Here is a 24,279-nt window from a genome sequence, read left to right as displayed (position 1 = left end):
GATTACTAGAAATTTAATTGGAAAATCAAATAAAAAGCTTATCTACTTGGTGGCAGTGATACTCACTTTGCAGAGAGCAGCTCAGACTTTGCCAGACCCAACAACGGGCTATAAAGGACATGTTAAAAGGCATTACAACCTAGAAATGATGACTTACTTCTAACTGCAAATACACACCACACCCCCAACCTCCATTTTTTAATCTCTGGTGTGCACAGCATCACTGGCAACCAGTTTCCTAGAAGGCAAAGGACATCTCAGCCAAAATTTCAAAACAAAAACTGATGTCCTCATAACATCATTTGGGGAATTAATGCCACATGCTAAAGGAAACTCCAGGAGTTGGACACCAGCTTGGGCAACTTGTCTTGTTTAGGATTACTGCTGAGGTAAAGAAAACACCATGATCAAAAGCAAACTGGATAAAGGGTTCATTTGGCTTACTCTTCCATATTGTCATCCATTATTAAAGGAAACTGGGACAGGAACTCAAGCGGGGCAGGAACCTGCAAGCAGGAGCTGATACAGAGGCCATGGAGGGTGCTGCTTACTGCCCTGCTTCCCCTGGCTTGCTCAGCCTGCTCTCTTATAGAACCCAGGACCACCAGCCCAGGGGTGACACCACCCACAAGGAGCTGAGCCCTCCCTCATCAATCACTAATTAGCAAAGTGCCCTTCAGTTAAATCGCATGGAGCCATTTTCTCAATTGAGGCTCCCTCCTTTCAATAACTATAGCATGTGTCAAGTTGACACAAAACTAAGGACAGTGGGGTTGGGGATTTAGCTCAGTGGTAGAGCGCTTGCCTAGGAAGCGCAAGGCCCTGGGTTCAGTCCCCAGCTCCAAAAAAAAAGAACAAAAAAAAAAACAAACAAACAAACAAACAAACAAACAAAAAACTAAGGACAGCAACAAGATGAGACCCTGTCACACAGCAAAACAAAACCCAAAGAAAAGAAATTTGATTGTAACAAGAGACTTAAAAAGATAACTTAAGGAGCAAGAAAAGCAAAAATACCTATCAGGAAATTATTAAGGAAAGGGAGAACCAAAGCAGAAACAAACAAAATTAAGACCTAGGGGGTTGGGGAAGGAGAAGCACAACAATGTTTAAAAAAAATATCTATCAACAATAGTAAAAATAAGGGGGAAAATTAGGGTCAAATAAATAAAATCAGACAATAAATGATGGCGGAGAAATACAAAAAATCATCTGGAACTATATTACAATAGTTCAAATATTACAAATAACTATTCACTCACAATCTGGAAATCCAAAAGAGATGGTAAAATCCTACATTAACCATGAAAACAGAACTACAATTAGCCAGCAAAACTTAGTAGCAGAAAAGAACTGGATGACATCACTGTGCAGTCTACCAAACCTCTAAAGGTTACACCAAACATTGTAACCCACTCCAAAAACTTAAAGGAGAAGTCTCTCAAACTCATATATAAGACCATATTACCTCAACACCAAAACAGACAAGGACATGTGCACAAAAGGAAGATTACTATCTCTGACTTTAAAAAAAAAAAAAAAACCAACAAATCTTAATACAAACCATGACCCATGACCAGGACCCAGCTTCCAGACGGACACAGGATGGTTCACAACCGGGAAGCCAGTGCGTCTGTGTACCACACCAGCAGAAAGAACAACAGCAGACAGAGAAAGATAGGAGACTTCAACGTCCTATGCAGCACCGTGGCTCTCCCCTGCAATGCCAGCTCTCAGGGGGCTGATGCAGGACTGCTGTGAGCTTCAGACCAGCTCGGTTAGAGAACGAGACTCTCAAAATACAAACAAACAAAGGAAGATAAACACTTCTCACAATGAAAGCTCTGATGAAGAGCACATACAGAGAAGACTGTATGACAGCACAATCAAGGTCGTATGCGCACAACACAGCACCACAACCAATGGGGTAGTGGGACCCATTTCCCTAGCATCTGAAAATAGACAAGAAGGCCAGAAGCCCTGGCCAAGCAACTGCGCAAGAGAAGGACAGGCCGTCCAAACCAGAAGGAAGGAAGTACAATTATCCACTTCCTTGACATACCGTTAACATTCTTTGTCTCTTCTGAGATGATTTTCACACCCTTCCTAGTTCCATTAAACGAGTTGTAATATTCAAATCTCCCCTTCTAGAATGTCAAAAGCTATCCCTGTTCTCAATACTGTCAGACTGCTTCTTCAAAAGAACAGTGACACTTTCTCTTTGTTAGAGCCATAGCTATCGTTTCAAGTCCCAGTGGCTTGGCTGGACATTAAGCAACATTTCCAACTTCATTCCTCATGAATGGCCCTGAAGGAATAACCAGCCCCATGTTAAAGTGTCTCTTTACGACATCCTGCCTTCGGTGTCATGTCAGAGTGAGCCAGTCCTCTCAGTGGCATTCCTACAAAGGCTGGCCTACTAACGTAAGTGCACACAGCTGTGTGTCAGGTTTCTAACCCCTGCATATGACAGCACTGGGCTGGTCACTCCTGGTGTAGAGCTGTCCTGTGCGATTTAAGATCTTAGCCGCATTCTAGGTCTCCCGACACTGCTTTACTTGAAGGTGAAAAAGAGGAATATTCACTCCTATTGATTTAAAATAACAAATATATTAAATGTCCCCACTCAACAATAAACTTTTAAATACCTTCTTTGCTTTATATTCTCAATAACTGAATTCAGTAACACATCAAAGCATTTAAATTTTTTTCCCTCTACCCTTCCCAAATTAGTAGACTAGATAGCCTAAACTATTACATTTCTACATATCCATTAAGCTTGAAGCACTAAATTCGAAACTTAAGAAAAGCATGAGAGGCAAAAACTATTATGTCATAATATCTTCCTCATTTTGAACAAATACTATGAGTTTCATTGTGTCCCAAAAGAAATAGTTGTAGCATTATAAAGGCTACATATCACAATATCACATCCAAGAACAACAAGAGGACCAGTGGTATGGCTCAATGAATAGAGGTACTTAAACACAGGCTTGACTAACCGGGTTCAATTCCCCAGCCCAGCCTAACAGGAGAGAGAGGTACCTGCCTACTCACTTACACCCCTACATTCTCATATTCAACACATATGCACGCACGCACACACGCAGACACACTAAAATATTAAACAAGAATAAAAAAGTATCTCCTTTCTTCATATAGTTTGTGTTTTTATAACCTAAGTTAAAGTCAAGGCCAGTTAGCAGAGGCAAGAGTTCAATCTAAGTTCTAGATTGGGTGATTCGAAATGCTTGGTGTACATTAGAATTCTCTATAAACTTTAAGAGCTAAGTCTTTGGGCTTCCTTCTCTTTGAGCAAGTTAAAGTAGGCTCAGGGACGACAATAAAAACTGATTGTTAAATCCTCAGTGGAGTGCTGGTGAGATATCTCAGTGGGTAAAGGCGCTTGTCACCAAGCCTGATGACCTCCATCCCTGGAACCACATGGCAGAAGCACAGAACTGACCCTGCACGCTGTCCTCTCTCTGCCCTCTACATGAACCATGACAAGTGTACCTACACCCACAAATATTCGAAAATGTAATAAAAAGCATTTCTTTAAATATCCCAAATGGATTCTAATGTGAAGCCAGCGCTGACAGTCGCTGGTGCAGACTGGTCCACAAACGTCATGCTCTCACACAGGAACAGAGGGCTAGTCCTGAGAAGACCTCCCGGTCTCTGGAGTGGCTGCACTTACTTTCTGACTTGCTAAGCACAGCATTCCACACCCACACACTTGTCTGAAACAATCTGAGGTTAAGCCTTCCTGACCAAGGCACTGAGGATGGCCTCCCTGTGTGCTATGCCTCTCATGCTACAGACTTACATTCCTCTTCACTCGGTGAAGTTACATTCAGTTCTGTCGGGAGCGACTGCTGGCTGGGACTAAGAGTTGGCGTGGTTACGGAGGTATTGTTGTTGTCACTGGTGGTCTCTTCAGAAAACAAATCTGATTGGCTGTTACTTGTACTTGGGGTGGAATCATCATCTGGTTGTTTCTTTTGAAAATCTACAGGAAAAAGAAGGGGATAAGAACAGTCAGAGCAGTCACTGGAAAACATTAATGTTAGTGTCAAAGTTATGAGACAGCAAGGAAGGCCGCTGTGGGTAACTGAAACAAAAGCACAGAAGAGAATCACTGATTACAAACAAGACAACCACATGCGTGATTTGTAGAGAATGTTTTAAACTTTCAAGTTATATATTAGCACCCTTTGTGGTTCAGATGAGGACAGACACTGACTTTAATACTTAACTTTGAAAACCAAAAGATGTTCTTCAAGACAAATCAGGAAAAAGGAGAGGGAGATTGACACCAATAGGTGAGAGGTCAGAGGGGAAACAGCAGGAACCAGTGCCTGTGTGTACATCATCAGCAATGAGGAGGGATATGAAAGAAATGACCTCAACAGTGAAGGAAATGAGCTGCATTTCGTTTACAAGAGACGTAAATACAAGGAGGCTGGTTTTCTAATTAGCAGTCTCTTATTTCTTAAGTTCCTCAGGAAAGCACTGAAGCATAACACCACCATTTAGTCTGTAAGGAAAACTGCAGGTTTTGCTGTTGAGTAGAGCAATTCGAGCTGACAACACAGCTCCTGCCCTCAGCACAGGAAAGGCACGATGGCAAGTGCTGGACCAGTCAGGGAGGAGCCTACAGGTCAAACCCACCCATTCCTATGCCGTTTCTTTCCTGTGTATTCCTCCTAGAAATGAACTTCCTTATTCAATGTTTTGACACTTTAAAAATGATTTATTTATCTCAATATTATATAATTATCAAGAAAATGTTATATAAATAGAATAAAATGCCCTTTACATTTTATAAGATAAAATATAAAAATTTTATATCATCTCATTAGTATACCTATGTCAAGGATTACTGTGTCTTTCCACAACCATGTACCACACAACAGGAAATGTTACGAGGCCCACACAGTCATGGAATAATCTAGTACAGCCTCAACTCCTTGAGACAGATAGAAACCAACTTACTCAGGCACAGAAACTAGAATTGATGTGTCCCACTAGGTCAGCATATTTTCCCTGCTGTCCCCACGCCTGCCTCCTGGACACATCCATTTCATCCAGCACCCACTTTCTGACCAATACCCAGAGAGAAGGACTGAAGCAGCAAGACTTCAAGAATCCCAGAGCTCCTCCTGAAGGCAATGGTGACAAGGGTCCAGAGACAGTGCTGCTTCTCATCAGGGGCGAAAGTTTGCAACACTGACTTTTCTAAAATAAATAGGAAAACTAGACTCTCCATCACCACACGTGAGGAGATCAGGACACTTCTCCGTGCTTTCTACTGGGGATGTTAATGGTACATTAAAAATATGAATCTATCAGCTAATCCACGTCATCGTTACATTCGCTCCCACAATTCTCACCATCTAAGCAGGATAAGTTTCTGAAAGGAGATCAAGTGGGAAGAAAGGCTTGTTTTTAAAAACATGATATACAATGTCAAATTCTTATTTTACAACAGCCTGTGAGTCCCCACGCCCACCACACCCATGTATAAGAATCCTGATACTTTTTGTCAGTTAGCAAAACAGAAACACTCTGCTGAGTAATCACTGAGATAATCCAAAGTTTAAAATAAAATAAAATGCTAAGCTTACATATAATGCATGCTCTCGATGAGCCAAACTAGGAGGGTGGAGAAGGAACCTGAACAGGTCAGAGACAGAGTCAGAGACAGAGACAGGAAGGAGGCTCAGCAAACCTGTGCCCCTTCCTCCATTTTAAGCCTAGGTCAAAACATCACTACAATTCTTTTTTTCATTGGATATTTTTATTTACATTTCGAATGTTATTCCCTTTCCTGGTTTTCCAGCCATACATCCCCTATCCTATCCTCCTCAACTTCTTCTATAAGGGGGTTCCCCCTCCCCAACCACCCCCTTTGCACTATCACCCCAGTTTCCCCTACACTGGGGGGGGGGGTCCAACCTTGGCAGGACTAAGGGCTTCTCCTTCCATTGGTGCTCAACAAGGCCACCCTCTGCTACATATGCAGCTGGAGCCATGGGTCTGCCATGTGTACTCTTTGGGTAGTGGTTTAGCCCCTGGAAGCTCTTGTTGGTTGGCACTGCTGTTCTTATGGGGTTGCAAACCCTTTCAGTTCCTTCAATCCTTCCTCTAATTCCGCCAACTGGGACCCGATCTCAGTTCAGTGGTTTTCTGCTAGCATTTGCCTACAATTCTTTTTACTAATCTTTTTACATAATTTTTTAGAAACTTTTTTTGTTAGATGGTCAACTAAATAAACTGAGATAAATAAAGTAGCTATAATACATTGCCTCAGAAAAAGATAGTTCTGAGTTTATAACCATAACCAAAAACTAAGGCAAGGAGTCATGGTTATACCCATTCATCTTTTACAGCTTACAAAGACAAAATGGGCCTCAAGAAATGTCAAATGTATCTAAATGCCTTAGAGTTATCCTCCCCCTCCCCCCTCCCTCCATCCCTCCATCCCTTCCCTATCACTACCCTCTCTACCTCTCTCTAAAGAGCTAGGGCGGAAGAAGTGACTGAGCAGTTGAGAGCATTCGTTACAATTCCAAAGGACTAAGTTCAAGTCCGACACCTACACGGGAGCTCACAAACATCTGTAGCTCAGCGGATACCGTAGGCACACACATGGTAAACAGACAAACATGCAGGCCAAAGACCTATACACAATAAATCAACCTAAAACACAGTGCTGCCATTAAATCACACGCAAAATGCCTACCTATTATGCTCTGAACGCCAACAACTCAGTCTTTAGGAGGACTCCTTACGGGTTAGCATTTAAACACACGAATGAGCAAGATCCATGAATTCCCATTTCCCTCAGTGAGATGAGAAACTCACTGTATTACTCCAATTTACACAGGGAGGTGACAAGGCTTCTACATCACCACTGAAGACACTGAACCTGGGTATAAATAAAGTCAATGGGAGATCAATAAAGGACACCAAGCAAAGCGTGGCTCCTCATCTCCACTCACTGCCCTACCCGAATGGGACATGGTGGGACCCGATAGCTGCAAGTTTGTGCTGAAGCTGGGTCTCAGGTTGCAAGTTATTCTGAATCACGGCTGGGCTCACCCTCAGCACAGGGCCACTAAAGGACCCAGAAATGTCAAGCGTACAGAAGGGGTTCTCCACACTTCCACATCTCCGCTCCAGTCTTCAAACCCTAACTGCCCTTCAACACAGACTCCCAACTACTCTCCATTACCACTGGAAGCTTTTCCTTGGCCAGCCTACCTGCCTGCCTTCCTTCTTTCCTTCCTTTCTTTCTTTCATTTATGTTATGTATATGAGTACACTGTAGCTGTCTTCATGCACACGAGAAGAGGCATCAGATCTCATTACAGATGGCTGCCAGCCACCATGTGGTTGCTGGGATTTGAACTCAGGACCTCTGGAGAAGCAGTCAGTGCTCTAACCGCTGAGCCATCTCTCCAGCCCCATCTTTGGCATTTCATACCAAAAGTACTTCACGTTTCAGGCAGCTAGCTACAGGGGAAAAAAAAAAAAAGAAACGAAAAGAAAACAAAAACAAAACCAGAATGTTGCCACAAGTCTGGTCTTAACCCACTTTCAAATAAAAATTCCTTTCCTGTACCTCAAAAGCTTGGTTCACTAAAGCACTGCATAAAACCTTCCTTTAATAGAAGAGAGTTCTCAGCTTCCTCCCCGTCTTCCCAGCTTAGAGCCCTACCAACCCAGGTAGCTACTTTAAAAGCTATAAACTATGAGCAGGAGCCAGTCAAATCATAAACTAAACTTTAGTCTTTCGATTAAAATCTTAATAAAATTCTAGGTGTTGGATGTTACCCTGAGCGTGTTACCATTAGGTCTAAGCAAGAACCGGCTTAAGCAAGAGTTAAGAGCCAACAGACTTAATTAGGGAACCTTGCAATGCAGTTATCATGCACCCTGCTTAAAGGGAAGAGAGCTCAACGCGGCTGGGTCTATTTAAACTTCTTTCACGAATATTCTCTTCTGCCTTTGTTAATAGCTGAAAGATTCTTATCTTCTCATGATGTTCAAGTTAAACATAGAGACAGACAGACAGACAGACAGACAGACAGACAGACAGACAGACAGACAGAGAAACAGAGGCAGAGACCGAGAGAAAAGACTCACTCACTCACTCACTCTGATGTGGATAGATGGATGACTCCGGTGTGAATATGTATTTTTGACATGGGCATAAAAACTCCATTGGCTCAGAGCCATGAAAACGGCAAAGCCTTCCTCTGGATAGGCAGAGGCTTCCTCTGGATAGGCAGAGGCTTCCTCTGGATAGGCAGAGGCTTCCTCTGGATAGGCAGAGGCTTCCTCTGGATAGGCAGAGCCTTCCTCTGGATAGGCAGAGCCTTCCTCTGGATAGGCAGAGCCTTCCTCTGGATAGGCAGAGCCTTCCTCTGGATAGGCAGAGCCTTCCTCTGGATAGGCAGAGCCTTCCTCTGGATAGGCAGAGGCTTCCTCTGGATAGGCAGAGCCTTCCTCTGGATAGGCAGAGGCTTCCTCTGGATAGGCTCAGGCTTCTTCTGGTCCAGAAAGGTTGGCTAATGTTCTTCCTCCCAGGCAACTGCAACCGAAGGCCACTTCGCACAGAGATCTCTCAAGATAGGGATCCGCCTTCTTTGCGGGGTACTTAGTAAAAGGCTAAGTCAGTGAGGGCCCAGGCTGCGCAGGTGCCGCCCTCACAGAGGAGGCGCAGCCCACGAACCCCAGCTTTTTTGTACATCTGTCTGTTGTTTCAACTGTCACTATTCATTCCCACGTGGTTCCTGTCACGGTTCCAGGACCAAGCCACAGAGGACAGAGCAGGTTCACCCGTTCACTTCCTCAGAACTAAAATAAACCCCTTTTCTGCTCTTCCTGCTGTTTCGTGGAACTGGCGACAATATGCACCTAGAAGCTGAACACACCAGTCTGGGGGTCATGTCTCCTCGTTCTCCCTCCCTTACTACTTCAACTCAAACCCACCAGCCTCGTCGCTCACGGCAGCTGACCCTCTCTGGCCGACACACACTTCCCTAGGACCACTCTGTGCTAACGTCTCACCTGCAGGTCCCATCAGCTGCAACGCATCAGAAACCTTGTGTCCTTTCTTGGGTCACTGTAATCCACTCCCCACATAGCAATCAGAATGGTTGTAAGAAACAAAGAAATAAAACTCCCATTAAAACCCAATTTTGATGTCAGTTCTGTGCGTAAACCCTCAGGCTCCTCTGCTGTGCCTACAATCAAATCTTTACCAGCTAACCAGCTGGAAGTCCCCAGAGAGACTTCCAGAGAAACAGTGAGATGGCTCAGCAGGGAAACTGTTGCCCTGGAAGTTCGGTGATCAGACTCTGAGCTCCAGAATTCACAGCAAAAGGAGAGACCTGCCTCCTAAAAGCTGTCCTCCAACCTATGTACGTGCTCCATGGCACACGGTTCGTGGTGCAGGCACGTCCCACACAACCTCACATCACACATATAAACGTATAAAATGGCTTCTGCTGCCTTTTCATCTTAGGCCACTGACCCTCCTTACCTGTCCCCAGCTTAAGCCACTCTCACCTTTGTTGCTTTTTCAAACACGTCTTTCTCCACACAGAGAACTCTGGCGTGCCGTGACAGAAACCTGGGGTCCACACTGGTACCCTCCACTCCCCTTTCGAGACTGCACACGAGCATCACTTCCTTGGGGAGGTCTTCACGTCGCCCGTGGACGGTGGAAATGTAGCTCAGGGTACAGAGCTCGTCTGGCCTGCCAGATAAATGAACACCTCACACCCAGCAGACCCAGCCCTAACACAGTAACCGACCTAGGGTTGTTGAGTTAACTCTCTGTTTCCTGGTGAATACACAAAGTTTACAAGTATTAATTTCCTTAGAAACTAATGGGTTTTAAATTGTTATAAAATGTATCTGTGAAAAGCCAGAATGTTCCTACTCACGGTATAAACATTAAGCATCCCTGTCACTGAGCAAACGCCTGCATTTTACATCCTATTCCTGTACTTAGAACACAGACAGACAGACAACGACAGCAACAAAACCTCATTAAAAAAGCCTTCCCAACTGTCCAGTAAGGGTAAACCTGGTCCTGGCAGGACCCAAGTCTCTGAAGTTGCCTCCTAATGTGTGCAGATTCTAACGCCAAGCCGCCAGCTTGCTCTGGAGGACAGAGACAGTGTTAGGCTGGCTCTGAAGGCCTGGTTCTCAAACACTGTTTTCAAAACACAGTCAACAGTGTATGAAGCTGGCAAGGTATGTTATGACTGGCAATTAAACTTACTTCATAATCTGGTGTATCACTGAGGTTACTCAGGCCAGCTCTTCTCACCCAGGCAGAAGACTGCTCGGAGTGCGAAGCAGCACAGGTGTCTAGGAAAGCCTGTTCCTTACACAGCAGTTACTGTGCAGACCGCACGGCTTCTCATTCACAAGGCATAAATTAGCATCTAACACCACAGCAAACACCAGCAGTCCATTAGTAACTAACACGCAGCAGACACGCTTACCTCTCAGACCAAAGCACAACATGCACCAATTGGAGAAAATTGAAAATACAAATTTTGACTGTTAGGACATTAATTTGGTCTCAAAAATATGTATTTGTTAATATATGGATGCATACATACACCTCAACAAGAGACCCACGTGTAGACTGGAAAAGGTAGTGAGGTAGCAGTCGGGTTAAAGTCTGAGGCAGTGCTGACTTAACACTTGTGTTACAGTAAGCGGGCGCCTGCCTCCAGGGGCATCCTCAGGACCAACGCCCACTCTACAGATTAGTTCTGTTTTCTTATAACTGGTCCAGATGCCATTGGAACTGAGCCCTAAAGCCTCAGCCCTTGGTGTCTGTCACTAAACACCTAAATGACACAAGTGCAGTATGAACCTAAGAGCCCTAGAAATGGGAACCAGAAAAATTTTTTTTTGTCAGCCCAAGGTTTTGAATGCACCACAAGGTGCTCCATAAAGAACTAGAAAAGCATTTGGAAGTCAGCAGGGGCGGCAAGGCCAGTCCTCTTTCTCTGACATTGTTTGTAACTGTATCCAGTCCTCATGTACCAAGCCTTTGTTCTCAACGCAGGCTGCCTCAGAACCCAACACGCAGGCTTGAACTCAACAGCAGTGATCATGCGGGAACCACGCACAGACACATGCCACCACATTGAGCTTCGCCCTTCATGTGGCCCTGCAGAAGTGACAGGAGAAGCGACAAGAAATTCCCTCGGGCCCCCACGGGAGACGGAGGGTGGTGGTAGTAGCAGGCAACAGAAACCCAGCACCTGCTCACCAGCACCTCGTTATTCGAGCTGCCATTCCTGACAGCCACAGCTGCACATCCTCACGCATCGCCGTCTCACGGAGGGCCTGTTACTATGTGTGCACCTCGCGTGGGGTAGGATGGTCACTTGTGAGATGCACTTTCACTTCAACTTGAGAAACATTCAGCACAAATTACTATTCCAATATGAGCAAGCACAGCATGCCTTAAGCAGCAGCCTCTCCTCAGAAATAAACAGGCCAACTTCCGACTTAAACCAAATGAAACTGTTTTAAAGGATGATATGTTTGCTAACAATCATGTTTTTAGAAATGAGTGATGGGTTTTTTGTTTTGTTTATTTTTGCTGTATATAGACCTCGTGGGGTTTGTTCAGAGCAGGCTATGGTGATCCCCACAGTACCGGGGCGGACTGTGTTCTGCCAGTGGCACCAAGGTGACAGAACACAGTCTATGAAAGTCATGACCTAACAATGAGGGGCACCTGGGACTTACAGAGAGGTCAGGGCACAAGCCAAGCCAAGCCTGTGTCTTCTCAGCTTTATCGTCTGTGCTTACAGCTGTTCCCTCACAGCCGTCCCTGTTAGGAGCAGGCCTGCTACAGCTCAAAGCCTGGTTCTTCCTATGACCCCAGGCAAACCCCTAAACTCCTGTCGGTATTCTTTTCCTAGGAGAATGACCATCTTATCTTCTGAGCAGATCACTGTGAGGCTGGAAGTTAGAAAAGCCTTCTGGTTGCAGTAGGAATATTTATAAACATACAAACATCGGTGTTTCAGCCTACGACTGCTCTCTACAGAGACCTCCTACAGACATTAGCTAGTCCCTCCCCATGTGCCTGTACCTAATAACCAACTTAAAGTTCCAGAGCTGGCAGGAGTAAGTACCCTCCACTAGAGGGGGCACCCAGCTTCCCTGTGTCTCTCATTCCCTCAGCACTCCTACTCAGTGTTCAGGACCCAAACTATACAGTATGTAGTAATAAACACGCTTTAAAGACTAATAGTAAATTTAAAAAAGAAGTTCTCTATATTCTGAGTATCTAGGAACTTCAAAGTTCTTAAGCAGTCATTCTAAGCTAAATTAACAAATGACACTAAAATATGGAGGTTCCTGGTTTGCCATTTATAGATCCACTGAGGGCAGACAGAGCATCCTGCAGTTCGGGCCTGGTAAGGTCCTGATCAGAATGCTCTGGTGTCAAAAGAAAGGGAAACGAGTGGGACACACCTTGGTTTATTTCTGGTCTTAAATGGCCTGAGCTCCTCATTCACATTTTATTGGTTAGAAAAGTCAGTGCTAGTGAAATCATGATTTCTGGAGAATGCATGACCATTAATTTTCTAAACCAGTGTAAGTCTATAACAGCAACCCTTGTCCTTGAACCACAGACAAGAGCAGCACTTTCCACCCCTCATCAAGGAAACTTCTCTTTACAACAGACACAGACCCTACAGAAAAGCACAGGCAATCCATGTGCAGAGCTGTGCAGCCCAGCCCCAGGGCACATCTACAGTTCACTCATACCAAGGCCCGGTGAACACGGGAAGAGAGAGAGGGCAGGAAGGCTCCAAGAGTCAAAGGATCAGAATGAGGACAGCCATGAACTTGCCAAAGTGGACAGTCCTCACCAGGGAGGAGCACACCAACTGCCCTGTGCCACAGTCAGCCCAGAAAAACATAGGTAGAAGTAGCATTTACTGAGCAAACAGCTTCTATTTGAGAATACACGTGTATATACAAATACATATGCATACAGGAACAACAATGAAGACAGAAGCTACTGACAGAGGAGTAGGGAGGGGGTTAAGGCAGTGTTGGGAGGGAGGAAAGGGAAGACGGAAATGCTGTCATCAGTGTCAATCTCAAAACTGAATACACAGCAGCAGAGTCAGTGCAGACCGGGGATGAAGCCAGGAGGAAGTATGGTGCTGAGAGGAGCAGCAAACAGCAGCGCCGCAGCAGCACAGGGCTGTGCACAGGAGCTCTGCACTGGGCCTAAGGAACGTTGTCCACAGCACTGTTCATAGATGGAGGCACATTTTCATCTCAAAGAGAGAAAGATAGCTGCTGCCTTATTTTCAGAGGCCCCTAGACAAAAGGAGCCTAGGGAAACCAGATGGGGTTTGGAGTCAGTCAGCTCTCAAATCAGGCCGCTGCCAGCGACTGTGATCGAACTTTTGCTCCCTCGGATCTAAACTTTCTGTGGGGCCACTGCACTGTACTAGGACCTTAAAGCGCCCGAGTGGGCGGGTGCACAACCACACTACACCAACACTTGCTCTGTCAAGAAGCCTCTTCGCTAGGCCTCGCTGCATGTAAGGATGGGCACTGTTGCTGGTCAGTGTCCAGAACTGGTCAGTGTGGCTGCTCCCATGACAGCAGATTAAGTTACAGTGGTGACAGAGACCTGCAACATTGTCTACTACACTCCAGTGCAGACATGTAAATTCATTTTACATTTTCTTAGGATCAATCTTACAGGTTTTTAAAGCTAACTGAAGAAATCCTCAAATCTTCTGGCTATGAACTTAGAAGTGGCCAATGACTGCGTCTCTAAACAAAGGACAAAAAAAAAGGGCTGACCTTGAGAAAGGGCTATTTTCAGATGACCTGGATAGACAGCAAAGGAATCAAACCAACCCCTTAAATAAAAATTTATTGACAACAAATAATTTTACACATTAAAAAAGAATCCTTAACACAGTTAATTTTAAAACAAAGTCTCTTTGCAACAACTATGGTTTCCAGGCAACAAAGAGCTTATAAATTCTACAACTGATTATCTGACTCTAATTGTAAACTTTGTGTCTTAGCTTATGTCCACCTTACTTTGGTTATGTCTGTCTGCAACTCAAGCTACAGTTGACTGAAATGAATGTACTAAAACGTGTAAAGTTTACTAGAAAGAGAAAAAAAGTTAGCAGATGTCTTTAGATACTAAGTACCTTACTCCTAATTCAATCTAGTTTATACAGATTTCATTTAAAACAAGTAAAATTTGGGGGCTGGAGAGATGGCTCAGTGGTTAGAGCACTGACTGCTCTTCCAGACATCCTGAGTTCAATTCCCAGCAACCATATGGTGGCTCACAACCATCTGTGATGGGATCTGATGTCCTCTTCTGGTGTGTCTGAAGACAGTGACATTGTATACATAAAATTAAAAAAAAGTAAATATTAAAAAAACAAGTAAAATTTGGTTAAACTGATGCATGGGTGCTATCCTTTATTTGCAAGCATGAACCAGGCACACTGAATGGGAGAGGAAAAGGCAGGTGGAATCATCTTTGAGGTAATGGTGGTTTACAGCACAGACAAATTCCTCTTGCTGGCAATAGTACAGATAAGTGACTGTGTCCTGTGCCGGCTGAACTCTCAAGATCGCTCACTGCTACCCAATGCCATCCGATAGCTTAAATCTTGCCCCAGAGATAGGGCGCTTACAGTGATGCTGGCTAATGGGGAAGAGGGGCTCTCCAGCCCTTAGCACCAGTCCGCCCGCAGCTTTCACAGACAGGTCCGCGGTACAAACAGCCCCGTGAAACACACCATTTGCTGGCTGTTTCTAAAAACAACTGTTCACTACTTATCTTTCTACGTTAAGAGCTCATACGATGGTCAAACCATCAACTGCTTTTGCTTCGCACTCTGGGAAGCTCAGTAGTCACCAAACCTGCAGGAACCCTGACTAGACAGACAGACGTCTATGCTACGCATTTCTGAGAAAGAATCCTCTCTTAATCTTGCTAAGCCATGTGAATTTTCCTTTTGTGCAGATTTCTTCATTTAAAAAGAGAAAGTCAAGCTGGATGTAGTGGTGTCCACCTTGAATTTCAGCACTTGGGAGGCAGAGGCAGGTGGATCTGTGAGTTCAAGGTCAGCCTGGTCTACAAACCAAGTCCAGGAAAACCAGGGCTATTACACAGAGAAACCCTGTCTTGAAAGAAAGAAGCAAACAAACAAGGCATTGTTCTCACTCATGCACCTGTAAATCACATGCCCATAAAGCTTAACATTTTTTACTTTTGTTTTAGAAACAAGTCATGAAAATCAAAAATATCAAAATCTCACCTTTTAATGTAGGTGATTTCACGAAGAAAGGCGTCTGAAATGGCCACGTTAATACCCGTAACTGAACTCAAGTGGGGGAAGCAGAGGAGCTAAGGACGACCATGGGAATGGCCCTGGAGCACCTCACACCGGCCAGGGCTACACAGTCCACTGTCTCTTTCAGAGCAGACAGCACACAGAGTTATCAGACAGCTATCAGACTTTCTAACGAGGCCATAGTTATGGAGGACTGACCCCCACCTCCAACACACTTTATGTTTCCAGCCAAAGAACACAGGCGAAGAAGTATCAGCTAAATAGAAGTGGATAGGTTTTAAGTCAGGACGTGTCAGGCTTAAGTAATAGATCCAAACGTGCTCTCGAGTGCTAGACAGACAGAATGACCAGAGGAGACTGAGGAGTGTAACTCCCTGCACAACCCCATCCTTCAACTGTCTCAGTACAAATAGCATCATATTCATCTAAAGTGGTCAGACTAGAAAGGGAAGAGTAATTACTTTTGCATCTTCAATGCCACCAAAAGGGAGGGAAATCTCCTAAACACAACGCCCCAAAGCTCCCATCAGGGTGACTCAGCTCTGTGTGAACATTGCTATGGTACAAACGGGAAAGGCCGAGCAGGGCAGGAGGAGGGAGCACATCCTCGATTTCCTCTAACTTGAATTTATCAATCTGATAAAGTCCATTCATCTTTCTCCCTGAAAACTAAAACAGAGCATGGCAAGGAAAATGTGTCTGAGAGAGAGAGAGAGAGTCAGGAATGAACTGAGGCTAGAGCACTCAGGCTCTGTGAGACAGCCAAAGAGCAATGCCACTCAGTTCAGACAGGAGGCATGTCACCCCAGAACACTAACACAAAGTGTTCCTCAGTCCTGCTTCACTCAAATTAAAATGGCAGCAGAAGTGTTTAATGTGAGCTATCGCACCCATCAAGACCCGTCACGTGCATAACTATCACAAATATACATACTGTTCAGTGCACCAGGTTGGACTAGACGGCAGCTTCATGGTGAGCTTACAACAGTGTCCTTAGCTAGCCAGCCTGTGAAACCCTGCAGCCCTTGTCCTGCACCACAGAAGCACAGGGGAAATAGGATCGAATCCGGCTTATGAATGAGAAGGGCTAGTTAATGACTCTGGAATGGATTTTTACTGTAGTCGTTTTTGTTAAGATGCCCACAATTATCTACACAAGAAAAGCTATCCTGCCTAGCTGTTTGATAGACCAAATGATTTCACCAAATATGTTCATTTCTAATCTAAAAACATTATCAAAGGCACCATCCACCTTTTAAAGAAGGAGAACCGAGAGAGGCTGGAGTGGTTTCTTGCTGGATAAGGTACTTATCCCTTCTGAAAAGGACTCAAGTCTACACGATAGTTCACAACCATCCATAATGCCAGGTCAGAGGAGTGCGCTATTGAGGGATAACAACTGTTAACCTGCATACAATGGGGTATTCAACAGCCCTGAAAGGAAAAGAGTATTGTCATATGCTAGGTGACTGAACTTTAAGGACATTATGTTAAAGGAAATAAGCTCCCCCCCCCACACACACACACACACGACAAATCGTGAATTAAAAATGTTAAAGTACATATAAGTTTCCAACCTCTTTTGAGATGAGGCTGACAAGATCAGTCATGTCAGCGCTCCCTGCAGGGCTGTGATATTCTGTACAAGAGGCAAAGGTGCAAACAACAAAAGGGTAGAAAGTGCAGGTTTACTACGCACTCTCTCTAATGCACTACCTCTGCATAAAAATAAGTTATCTTAGGTTTTCCTCCTAGAATTTGTGGGTCCACTTTTTTCTCAAATGAAAGGCAGACAAGATTGCTCATGTGCAAGTGAGGGGACAGAGAGGAGCCGAGTTCTCTCTAACATTACATCAGGACTGACAAGGTTCTGTGGTTGTTACTCTTGTTTTTACATATGCATGGTCTTCAATACTATTTGAAAATAAAACAAAGACTAGGACAAATGCCTCGTGCCCATAACCCAGACCTAAGTCTGGTATCTGCCATAGCTGCACATGTGCACTGTCAGAAAGCTGTGCTGCTCCTAGTATGGCCTTGTCATAAAAGTCAGTACAGTGACACTGGAGAGTCCCGCCTGATGGCCATGCATTCACACTGCATTATCTGTGCTCTCTAGGTGTAAGGTAGACAGACATTTTACAGAAATGCTATTCTATTGCATTTTGTACACTAAAGCTAGTTTTTCTTCAATGTTGGGTTTTACATATATCTGTGCTAAAATATATGTTTAATATACTCAATTTTAACTTCTGAGAATAAATCTACTTTATGAATATCATATTCTTCTTGCATTTTGTGAAGCAAGTCATTAAGAAAGCTTTTAAAAAAATCCTCGACAAAGGAAAAATAAAAATATGTACGAAGCCCGATGTGAGGGCACACATATTAATCTCAGCACTCAGAAGACAGACAGAGGCAGGGGGATCTCTGTTAGTTTGAGGCCAGCCTGGTCTACAGAACAAGTTCCAAGGACAGCCAGGGCTACACAGAGAAACCCTGTCTTGAAAAACAAGACAAGACAAAAAAGAAGTATGAAAATCTGTGAAGAGTGAAGAGGCCATGTAAGTCACTGCATGGTGTGCCCGACTCTAGACTGTTTCAACTTTCAACTTGCTACAAACCAGTAGAAAACAAACTGCAACATCATAGCATTCTTTCCTAGTAATCTCTATGAGCTTCTAGACTGTCCTTTCATAAGGAACTGAATTTCAAAAGAACAGTATACGCATAAAGGCAGACCTCATATTCTCTTTTTAAAATGTCTAGTTTAACAATATACAAAGAAACAGAGAAACTGGAAATTCTTAGTAAAATTCTAACCATAGAGCCTGTTGATCCCAGACTAAGGTACGCATCTCATTTTCAACCACCCCCAAATGTGTTGTCACTTTAAGCTCAGTGGCTTTACTTCTATCACTTTACTCTTGCAAGCCCAGCCAGATCCCAACTGGCCTGAGCTTGAAACCTGAGTTTAACCCGGGATGTGACCTGATGACTTCAAGAACCAGTGTGACCCCAAGAAGAGGACGAGGACTGCATCCAGCCCGTCTGTGGCCTGCCTTGCTTTCAAGACTTCTGCATCTAGGATGACACCCCAAACATGGAAGACTAAGGTTGCCTAGCACAGGTAAATGGCATGAAGGTCTACTGGCATCAGAGGACCCAGCAATGGTTCTACATCTTCTAAGTCACGGCAGAACAGAATGATGAACATACATCAGACACAGACATGACTGCAGTTGACCCTCTCAGATGGGCATCCACCTGACATCCTCTCAGGTGCTCCCCTCTCACAAGACCATCCGTCCTAGGAGCCTCGCTTCATCTCTACCACTGGAAAATATACCAGCTCTACAAATGCCGGGCAGTTCTTTCTAGTCCTCATTAGAATAGTACATTTGCTTAAGGTTCAGTTGCAAAGACTCTTTAAAGTTGCCCTGTTTCTCCACTTTGATTGCAATCAAATGGCTGCACTGTTGTCACCTCAGCCTTTCTCTCCAAGAAAAAGCAGAACAAGCCACCAACAGGTTAAGAAAGAAACAGAAGGGCACTAATGGTCTCCTCTGGGGGTCTTTATGCATCTTTAAAGGACAGAATGACATGCAAAAACCCAAGGCACTTACTGGGATGCAGTGACTTGAAAACCCAGTGTTCTGCCACTGAGCTGCTCCAGAAATGCTACTCTCCCATGTGGACTCTGCCTTTATGCTCCACCCACCCTTCTGCTCACCTGCACTTGCAAGGTACCCTGCCCTCCCTTGTAGCTAGTACAATCTAAATCCTATGAGGAAAAAGCCACTCCCTGTCACAAAGGATTACAGATATATGTGTACCTTACTTCTGAGTCACACAACAGCTACAGTAAACAGTAAAGAACTGAGGGACAGGCTCTTGTCAGTTATCCACACACACTTTGTTTCTGTTGTGGTTGGGGACATGGTCTTAACTCTTTAGCCCTGGCTGGCCCTAGAATGCTGGGATTAATGACAATGTGCAGCCATACCTCGTGCACTTATTTGCACAGCCATCTGGCTAGTTTCCAGAACAACTAGCACAAGCTGCACATCTACCCCTAAGGAAAACTGACAAGGAAAGGGCTCCAGTTAACAAGTGTCAGCAGTAGCTGTGGGAACCCCAACGGAGTCCATCCTAATGACAGCCCCACTGTGGTCTAGATATAGGTGTTTCCCTTATCAACACTAAGATTACATCCTCCACCCGTCTACTCTGCTCTTCAAGTGTAGAATCAGTTATCACCTGAGTTCACTCTCATGGAGAAAATCCTATCAAAAGTTACCTATTCCAAGGGGCCTGGAGAGATGCTAAGTGGGTAAGAGCACTGGGTTGGATTCCCAGCCCCTGCCTGGCGGCTCACAGGTTATCTGACACATTCACGTAGCCACACATACACAGTCATACATGCAGACAAAATATCTACATTCATAAAACACTTAAATATGCTAAGAACTTACCCAAGTATCCACCTTTAAAATAGTATGGGTGGTGACTATGATGCTTGTTAAACAAGCATGATACATTTTTCTTAAAACAAAAAAGATAAAATTATGTAACTGTATAGCTAAATTCCTGTTACCAGTACCTGGTACTGGACCAGGTTAAAGAAGCAGGGTTGGTTTGTGGGTGGTATTTCTTTTTTTTTTTTTAAACTCAAATTCCTCCGGCATTTATTTAGGTTCCCCCCCCCCCCCCCCGGAGCTGGGGATCGAACCCAGGGCCTTGCGCCTGCTAGGCAAGCGCTCTACCACTGAGCTAAATCCCCAACCCTGTGGGTGGTATTTCTAAGATAAATAAGTTTAGTAGACACTGTACAGCGGACAGTGGTGGGCTCTAGCTTTAGGCTATGTTCAGAGTTTGTTTCTGCCCAATGGGTAGGCTTATCCTCCTTAATCGACCGGAATGTTCCAGCTACACAAACCCTGCTCACAATGTTACATATTGCAATTTGAAAAACCCAAGATGAGGGTATGTTTTGCTCATCAGCATTTAGATGACATCAGAGGGGTGCAACACACCCCTCAAAATAACTGACGGACATCCGAACACTAGTGTGTCAGTTCCTAACACGAACAATCCACGAGGCTTGGTTAACACTCAAACACTAAAAATACTTTCCTATCCGCCCCTGATAGTTTGTGTTTTCTTACACATTAAACATGAGAACATGCAGGAAAGAAATGGTCATGGACTATCTAGGTCTTCTATTCCCTAAAAGACAGAGCAGCCTAAAAAGACAGACAGGCAGGCAGGCAGGCAGGCAGGCAGGCAGGCAGGCAGGCAGGCAGGCAGGCAGGCAGGCAGGCAGACAGCAGGACACACTACTACACTCAGTGTGTGGAGCCTTCTCTTTGATACATACAGTGAAATGAAACGTCTGTCCGAGAGAGAAGGTTGTAATATACTACAAAGAAGATCAATGCTGATCTTACCACGCTTCATGACCTTATAGGATGCTTTACAAGCACTAGACTTTAGAGTTCTCACAGCATAGCTTCCGGAGTTTCTATTTTTATTTGGCTCATTTTAGTAATCTCCTTATTGATATTCTTTATTTCATAAATCACTAATGGAACCTTGCTTTAACTTATTTATAGCTACATCGGTTTGGAACATTTGTAACTGGCTCTGCTCTAAGTGCTGCATCTGCACTCTCTCGAGCCTGTTTCTGATGCCTGCTTTTCCTTGGAGCCCCTTAAGGTAGAGCCTTCTGAACAGTCAGGTGCCTGCTCCCTGTGGGACACAGTGTGGTCTTAGGGCAAGCACCTGAGTCATGAAAGGCGCGTGCCTCCTAGCTAGGAGTCCAGAATAGGGCACACTCAGTGCTGAGTAGATGGTGACAAATGCTTGCTGCCTGTCCTCCTGGAGCCAGTGGTATTCCTAGACTCAGAGTTAGCCAGGACAAACAGACCAGTGTGCCCATGCACTCACCTGACAGCTACCATTCAGATGCCCAAACTCCTGCTGTTCTCATCAACATCAACAGACTTTCCAGGTTCTCATCCAGGAACAATAGACTTTCTTGAGCAAGAATTTTCCCACTTACTCCCTGTCCTTAGACAACTGCCAGAGACTTGGTTCTGTTTTGATAAGGTTTAGGAAATGGCTATTTTCGATAAGGAGAAGATCTACATACCAGCAAGCCAACCATCTGGGATGACACAACCTGTGTCTTTGATACACCTGTATTACCAGTTTGTTCACCCAAACACTGCTAGAAACAAACAAACAAACCGAAAAACCGTATACTTCTACCACACACTAGTCATAAGCAACGTAAAATTAAAACACTATCTAAACCCAGACACTGATAACGATGTGGACATCACCCTGCCTTTTTGTAAAGATGAATTCTAGGGGTTTCAAAGTCAGGCTATGCAATCACTGAGACGTTATATATACATGCCTAGCCACGTATCATCTTGGTTGCTTAGAAACCAAGCCTGAGTAAACAGAATTAGAAAAGCAGGAGGAAGGAATCCTTGTTAAAGAGGTTAAAAAAAATATGGAGACGGTGATTATCTGTTCTGAAAACGAGACTGTAAACACACGTAATGACGATGTCATTTTGAAGATGTCCTTCAGACCAACAGCACTTTCTTACTGCCTTGCAGCTGCACACTCTCTAATTCAAAGAGAAGGAATCTTAATGCATGCACATAATCCTACGCATTAGTGTCAAAAACAACCAAGTGTTGACCTATATTTATGACCCCCAAAGTTACAAATTTAATCTGCATTCTACACTACAGATCAGATGGAAAGCAACCACTAAATGTGTATGTTTAACAGAAAGTTTTACCCGAGTAAAAATCTTCTCAAAAAAAAAAAAAAAAAAAAAAAAGGCCACAAATAATATAATGCCTTTTGTCACACTTAAAGTCATGCCTGGGACTGGTTCTAATCTGTATAACCCATGAATAATTTGGATTGTATCTAAGCAAAATGTGACCTTTAGAATGACAAAGGTCAAATGACTGTCTGAATCGGACTCTCGGAATATACATGTACCCTGGGGCACAATAAAACTGAAAAGTAGTAACCTGTAAGAACAAATACAGAAAACCAGAATTTCTCACCATTTCTGGCTCTGTGCCCTTTTTAAAGGAGTGAGGTAAGATGACTTTAAGGCTGACCATGGCTATGATTCCTGTAAGGAATAGAAAATTACTTTAGAAACCAATAAAAAAGTATCACATAAAATTCAAACCTTTCCAGCATGCTCTCCCTCTGAGACTCGTCTGTCTGTGGGCCACACCCTTGTGCGGTGGATACAGTCAGTCTGTGAGCAGTCGCAGTTTCTCCAGGTGCACAGATTAAAGAGCGGACCCAGCCCACAGCAAGGACAGTGTTCTCCGTGTGTGTGTGTGTGTGTGTGTGTGTGTGTGTGTGTGTGTGTGTGTGTGTGTGTGTGTCTGTCTGTCTGTCTGTCTGTCTGTCTGTCTGTCTGTCTGTCTGTCTGTCTCTGGGGCCTCTTTCTTGATGCTAATGCTTCTACAGCCCAACTACTTCATGTTCTCTCTCATAAGCCACGGTAAGCAGTTAAAAGTCCCTAAGAACACCAACTGCTTCCTTGAAAACAGCCTCTCTATGAACACAATTCTACGACAGACCAACTTTATTAGGGTCTGACACTTGTCAGCTCACAGTGAGCCAGCTCACTCCTGCGAGCTGCTCTCCTCATCTCCGCCTGCACACGACCTCCCTGACACAGACGCCATCGGATGCCTTCACCTCATTTCTAATGACGTTTATCCTTATTCCACTTCAGCTAACAATTCCAAAGACAACAGCCTGATTTCTGGGAAATCTGACTGCTCTGGCAATCCCCTACTTTCCTTCTGTGGATCAGAGTTCTTTCCTTTACTTACTCCAAGCTTTCTTTTCGTCCCCAGAACCCCTCGTGCTTCCTTCTTGCTGCTCTTACACTCTTTATGTACACGAACCCAAATGTGTGGGCCACTACTTGGATCACTGTCATTAGTCCCTACCCCTCTTATAGCCCTCCATTCTGTGCCACAGACTCTAAAACACCCCCTCAAATCTAGATCAATCTAAGTGATGATCTGCTACTAATCCTGACTTCTACAAAGACTCAAACAAGTGGACTAGGGCACCGCCAGCCAGCCAGCGCCCTTCCATGTCCACAGGAACACACTGAAGGCTTCCCAGTACAAACGAGCCACTTCCTCCACCGCGCACCCAGCCATCACTTATTCTCGTCTTTTCAGTCAAGGATCTGAAGGCAAACCTTGCTTGATTCAGGCTGAAAAAGAGGTACCCTCTGCACTAACTGAGGAAGCAACCACACAGCAAGCATTAGCAACACAAAGTAACCGGCAGCATCTGATCACATAGAAATACCCCAGTTTGTGGTTTGCATATGCTTGACCCACAGGAGGTGGCACTATGAGAAGTATGGCCTTACTGGAGGAGGCGTAGCCTTGTTAGAGGAAGTGTGCCACTGTGGAGGTGGGGCTTTGAGGTCTCAAATATATATGCTCAAGTCTGGTCAGTGTGATTCAGATCCTCCTCCTGGCTGCCTTCAGATCAACATCTCAGCTCCTCCAGTACCATGTCTGCTGCATGCTGGCATGCTTTCCACCAGGATGATAATGGCTACATTTCTGAAACTGTAAGTTAGCCCGGCTTAAGGCTGCCCTTTGTAAGAGCTGCCATGGTCATGGCATCCCTTCGCAACAATCAAAACCCCCCAAGACACTCAGATAGCCAACACTGGTTAAAATAAGCATTCCTGGGGTTTCTGTAAAGCTTTTGAAAGGTTAAAAGAAGGTTAAATCCCTCTATGCAAGAAACTCTTCCACATCTCCGGAGAACAAAAGTTAAAGAC

At 44.4% G+C, this 24,279-nt stretch overlaps 1 protein-coding gene across 1 annotated transcript in view; it reads right to left on the bottom strand.

The window, feature by feature from the left end:
• Positions 1-24,279, bottom strand: part of Zfand3 (zinc finger AN1-type containing 3) — a 195,085-nt gene that overhangs the window by 61,365 nt on the left and 109,441 nt on the right. Inside the window, 1 exon segment of the mRNA NM_001012175.1 lies at positions 3,830-4,012. Within this exon segment, the coding sequence (NP_001012175.1) occupies positions 3,830-4,012 (183 nt within the window).

Source organism: Rattus norvegicus, chromosome 20 (genome assembly GCF_021556685.1).
Source record: "Rattus norvegicus strain SHRSP/BbbUtx chromosome 20, alternate assembly SHRSP_T2T, whole genome shotgun sequence".
Classification (NCBI taxonomy): domain Eukaryota; kingdom Metazoa; phylum Chordata; class Mammalia; order Rodentia; family Muridae; genus Rattus; species Rattus norvegicus.
This window is presented reverse-complemented; position numbering and strand designations above follow the sequence as displayed.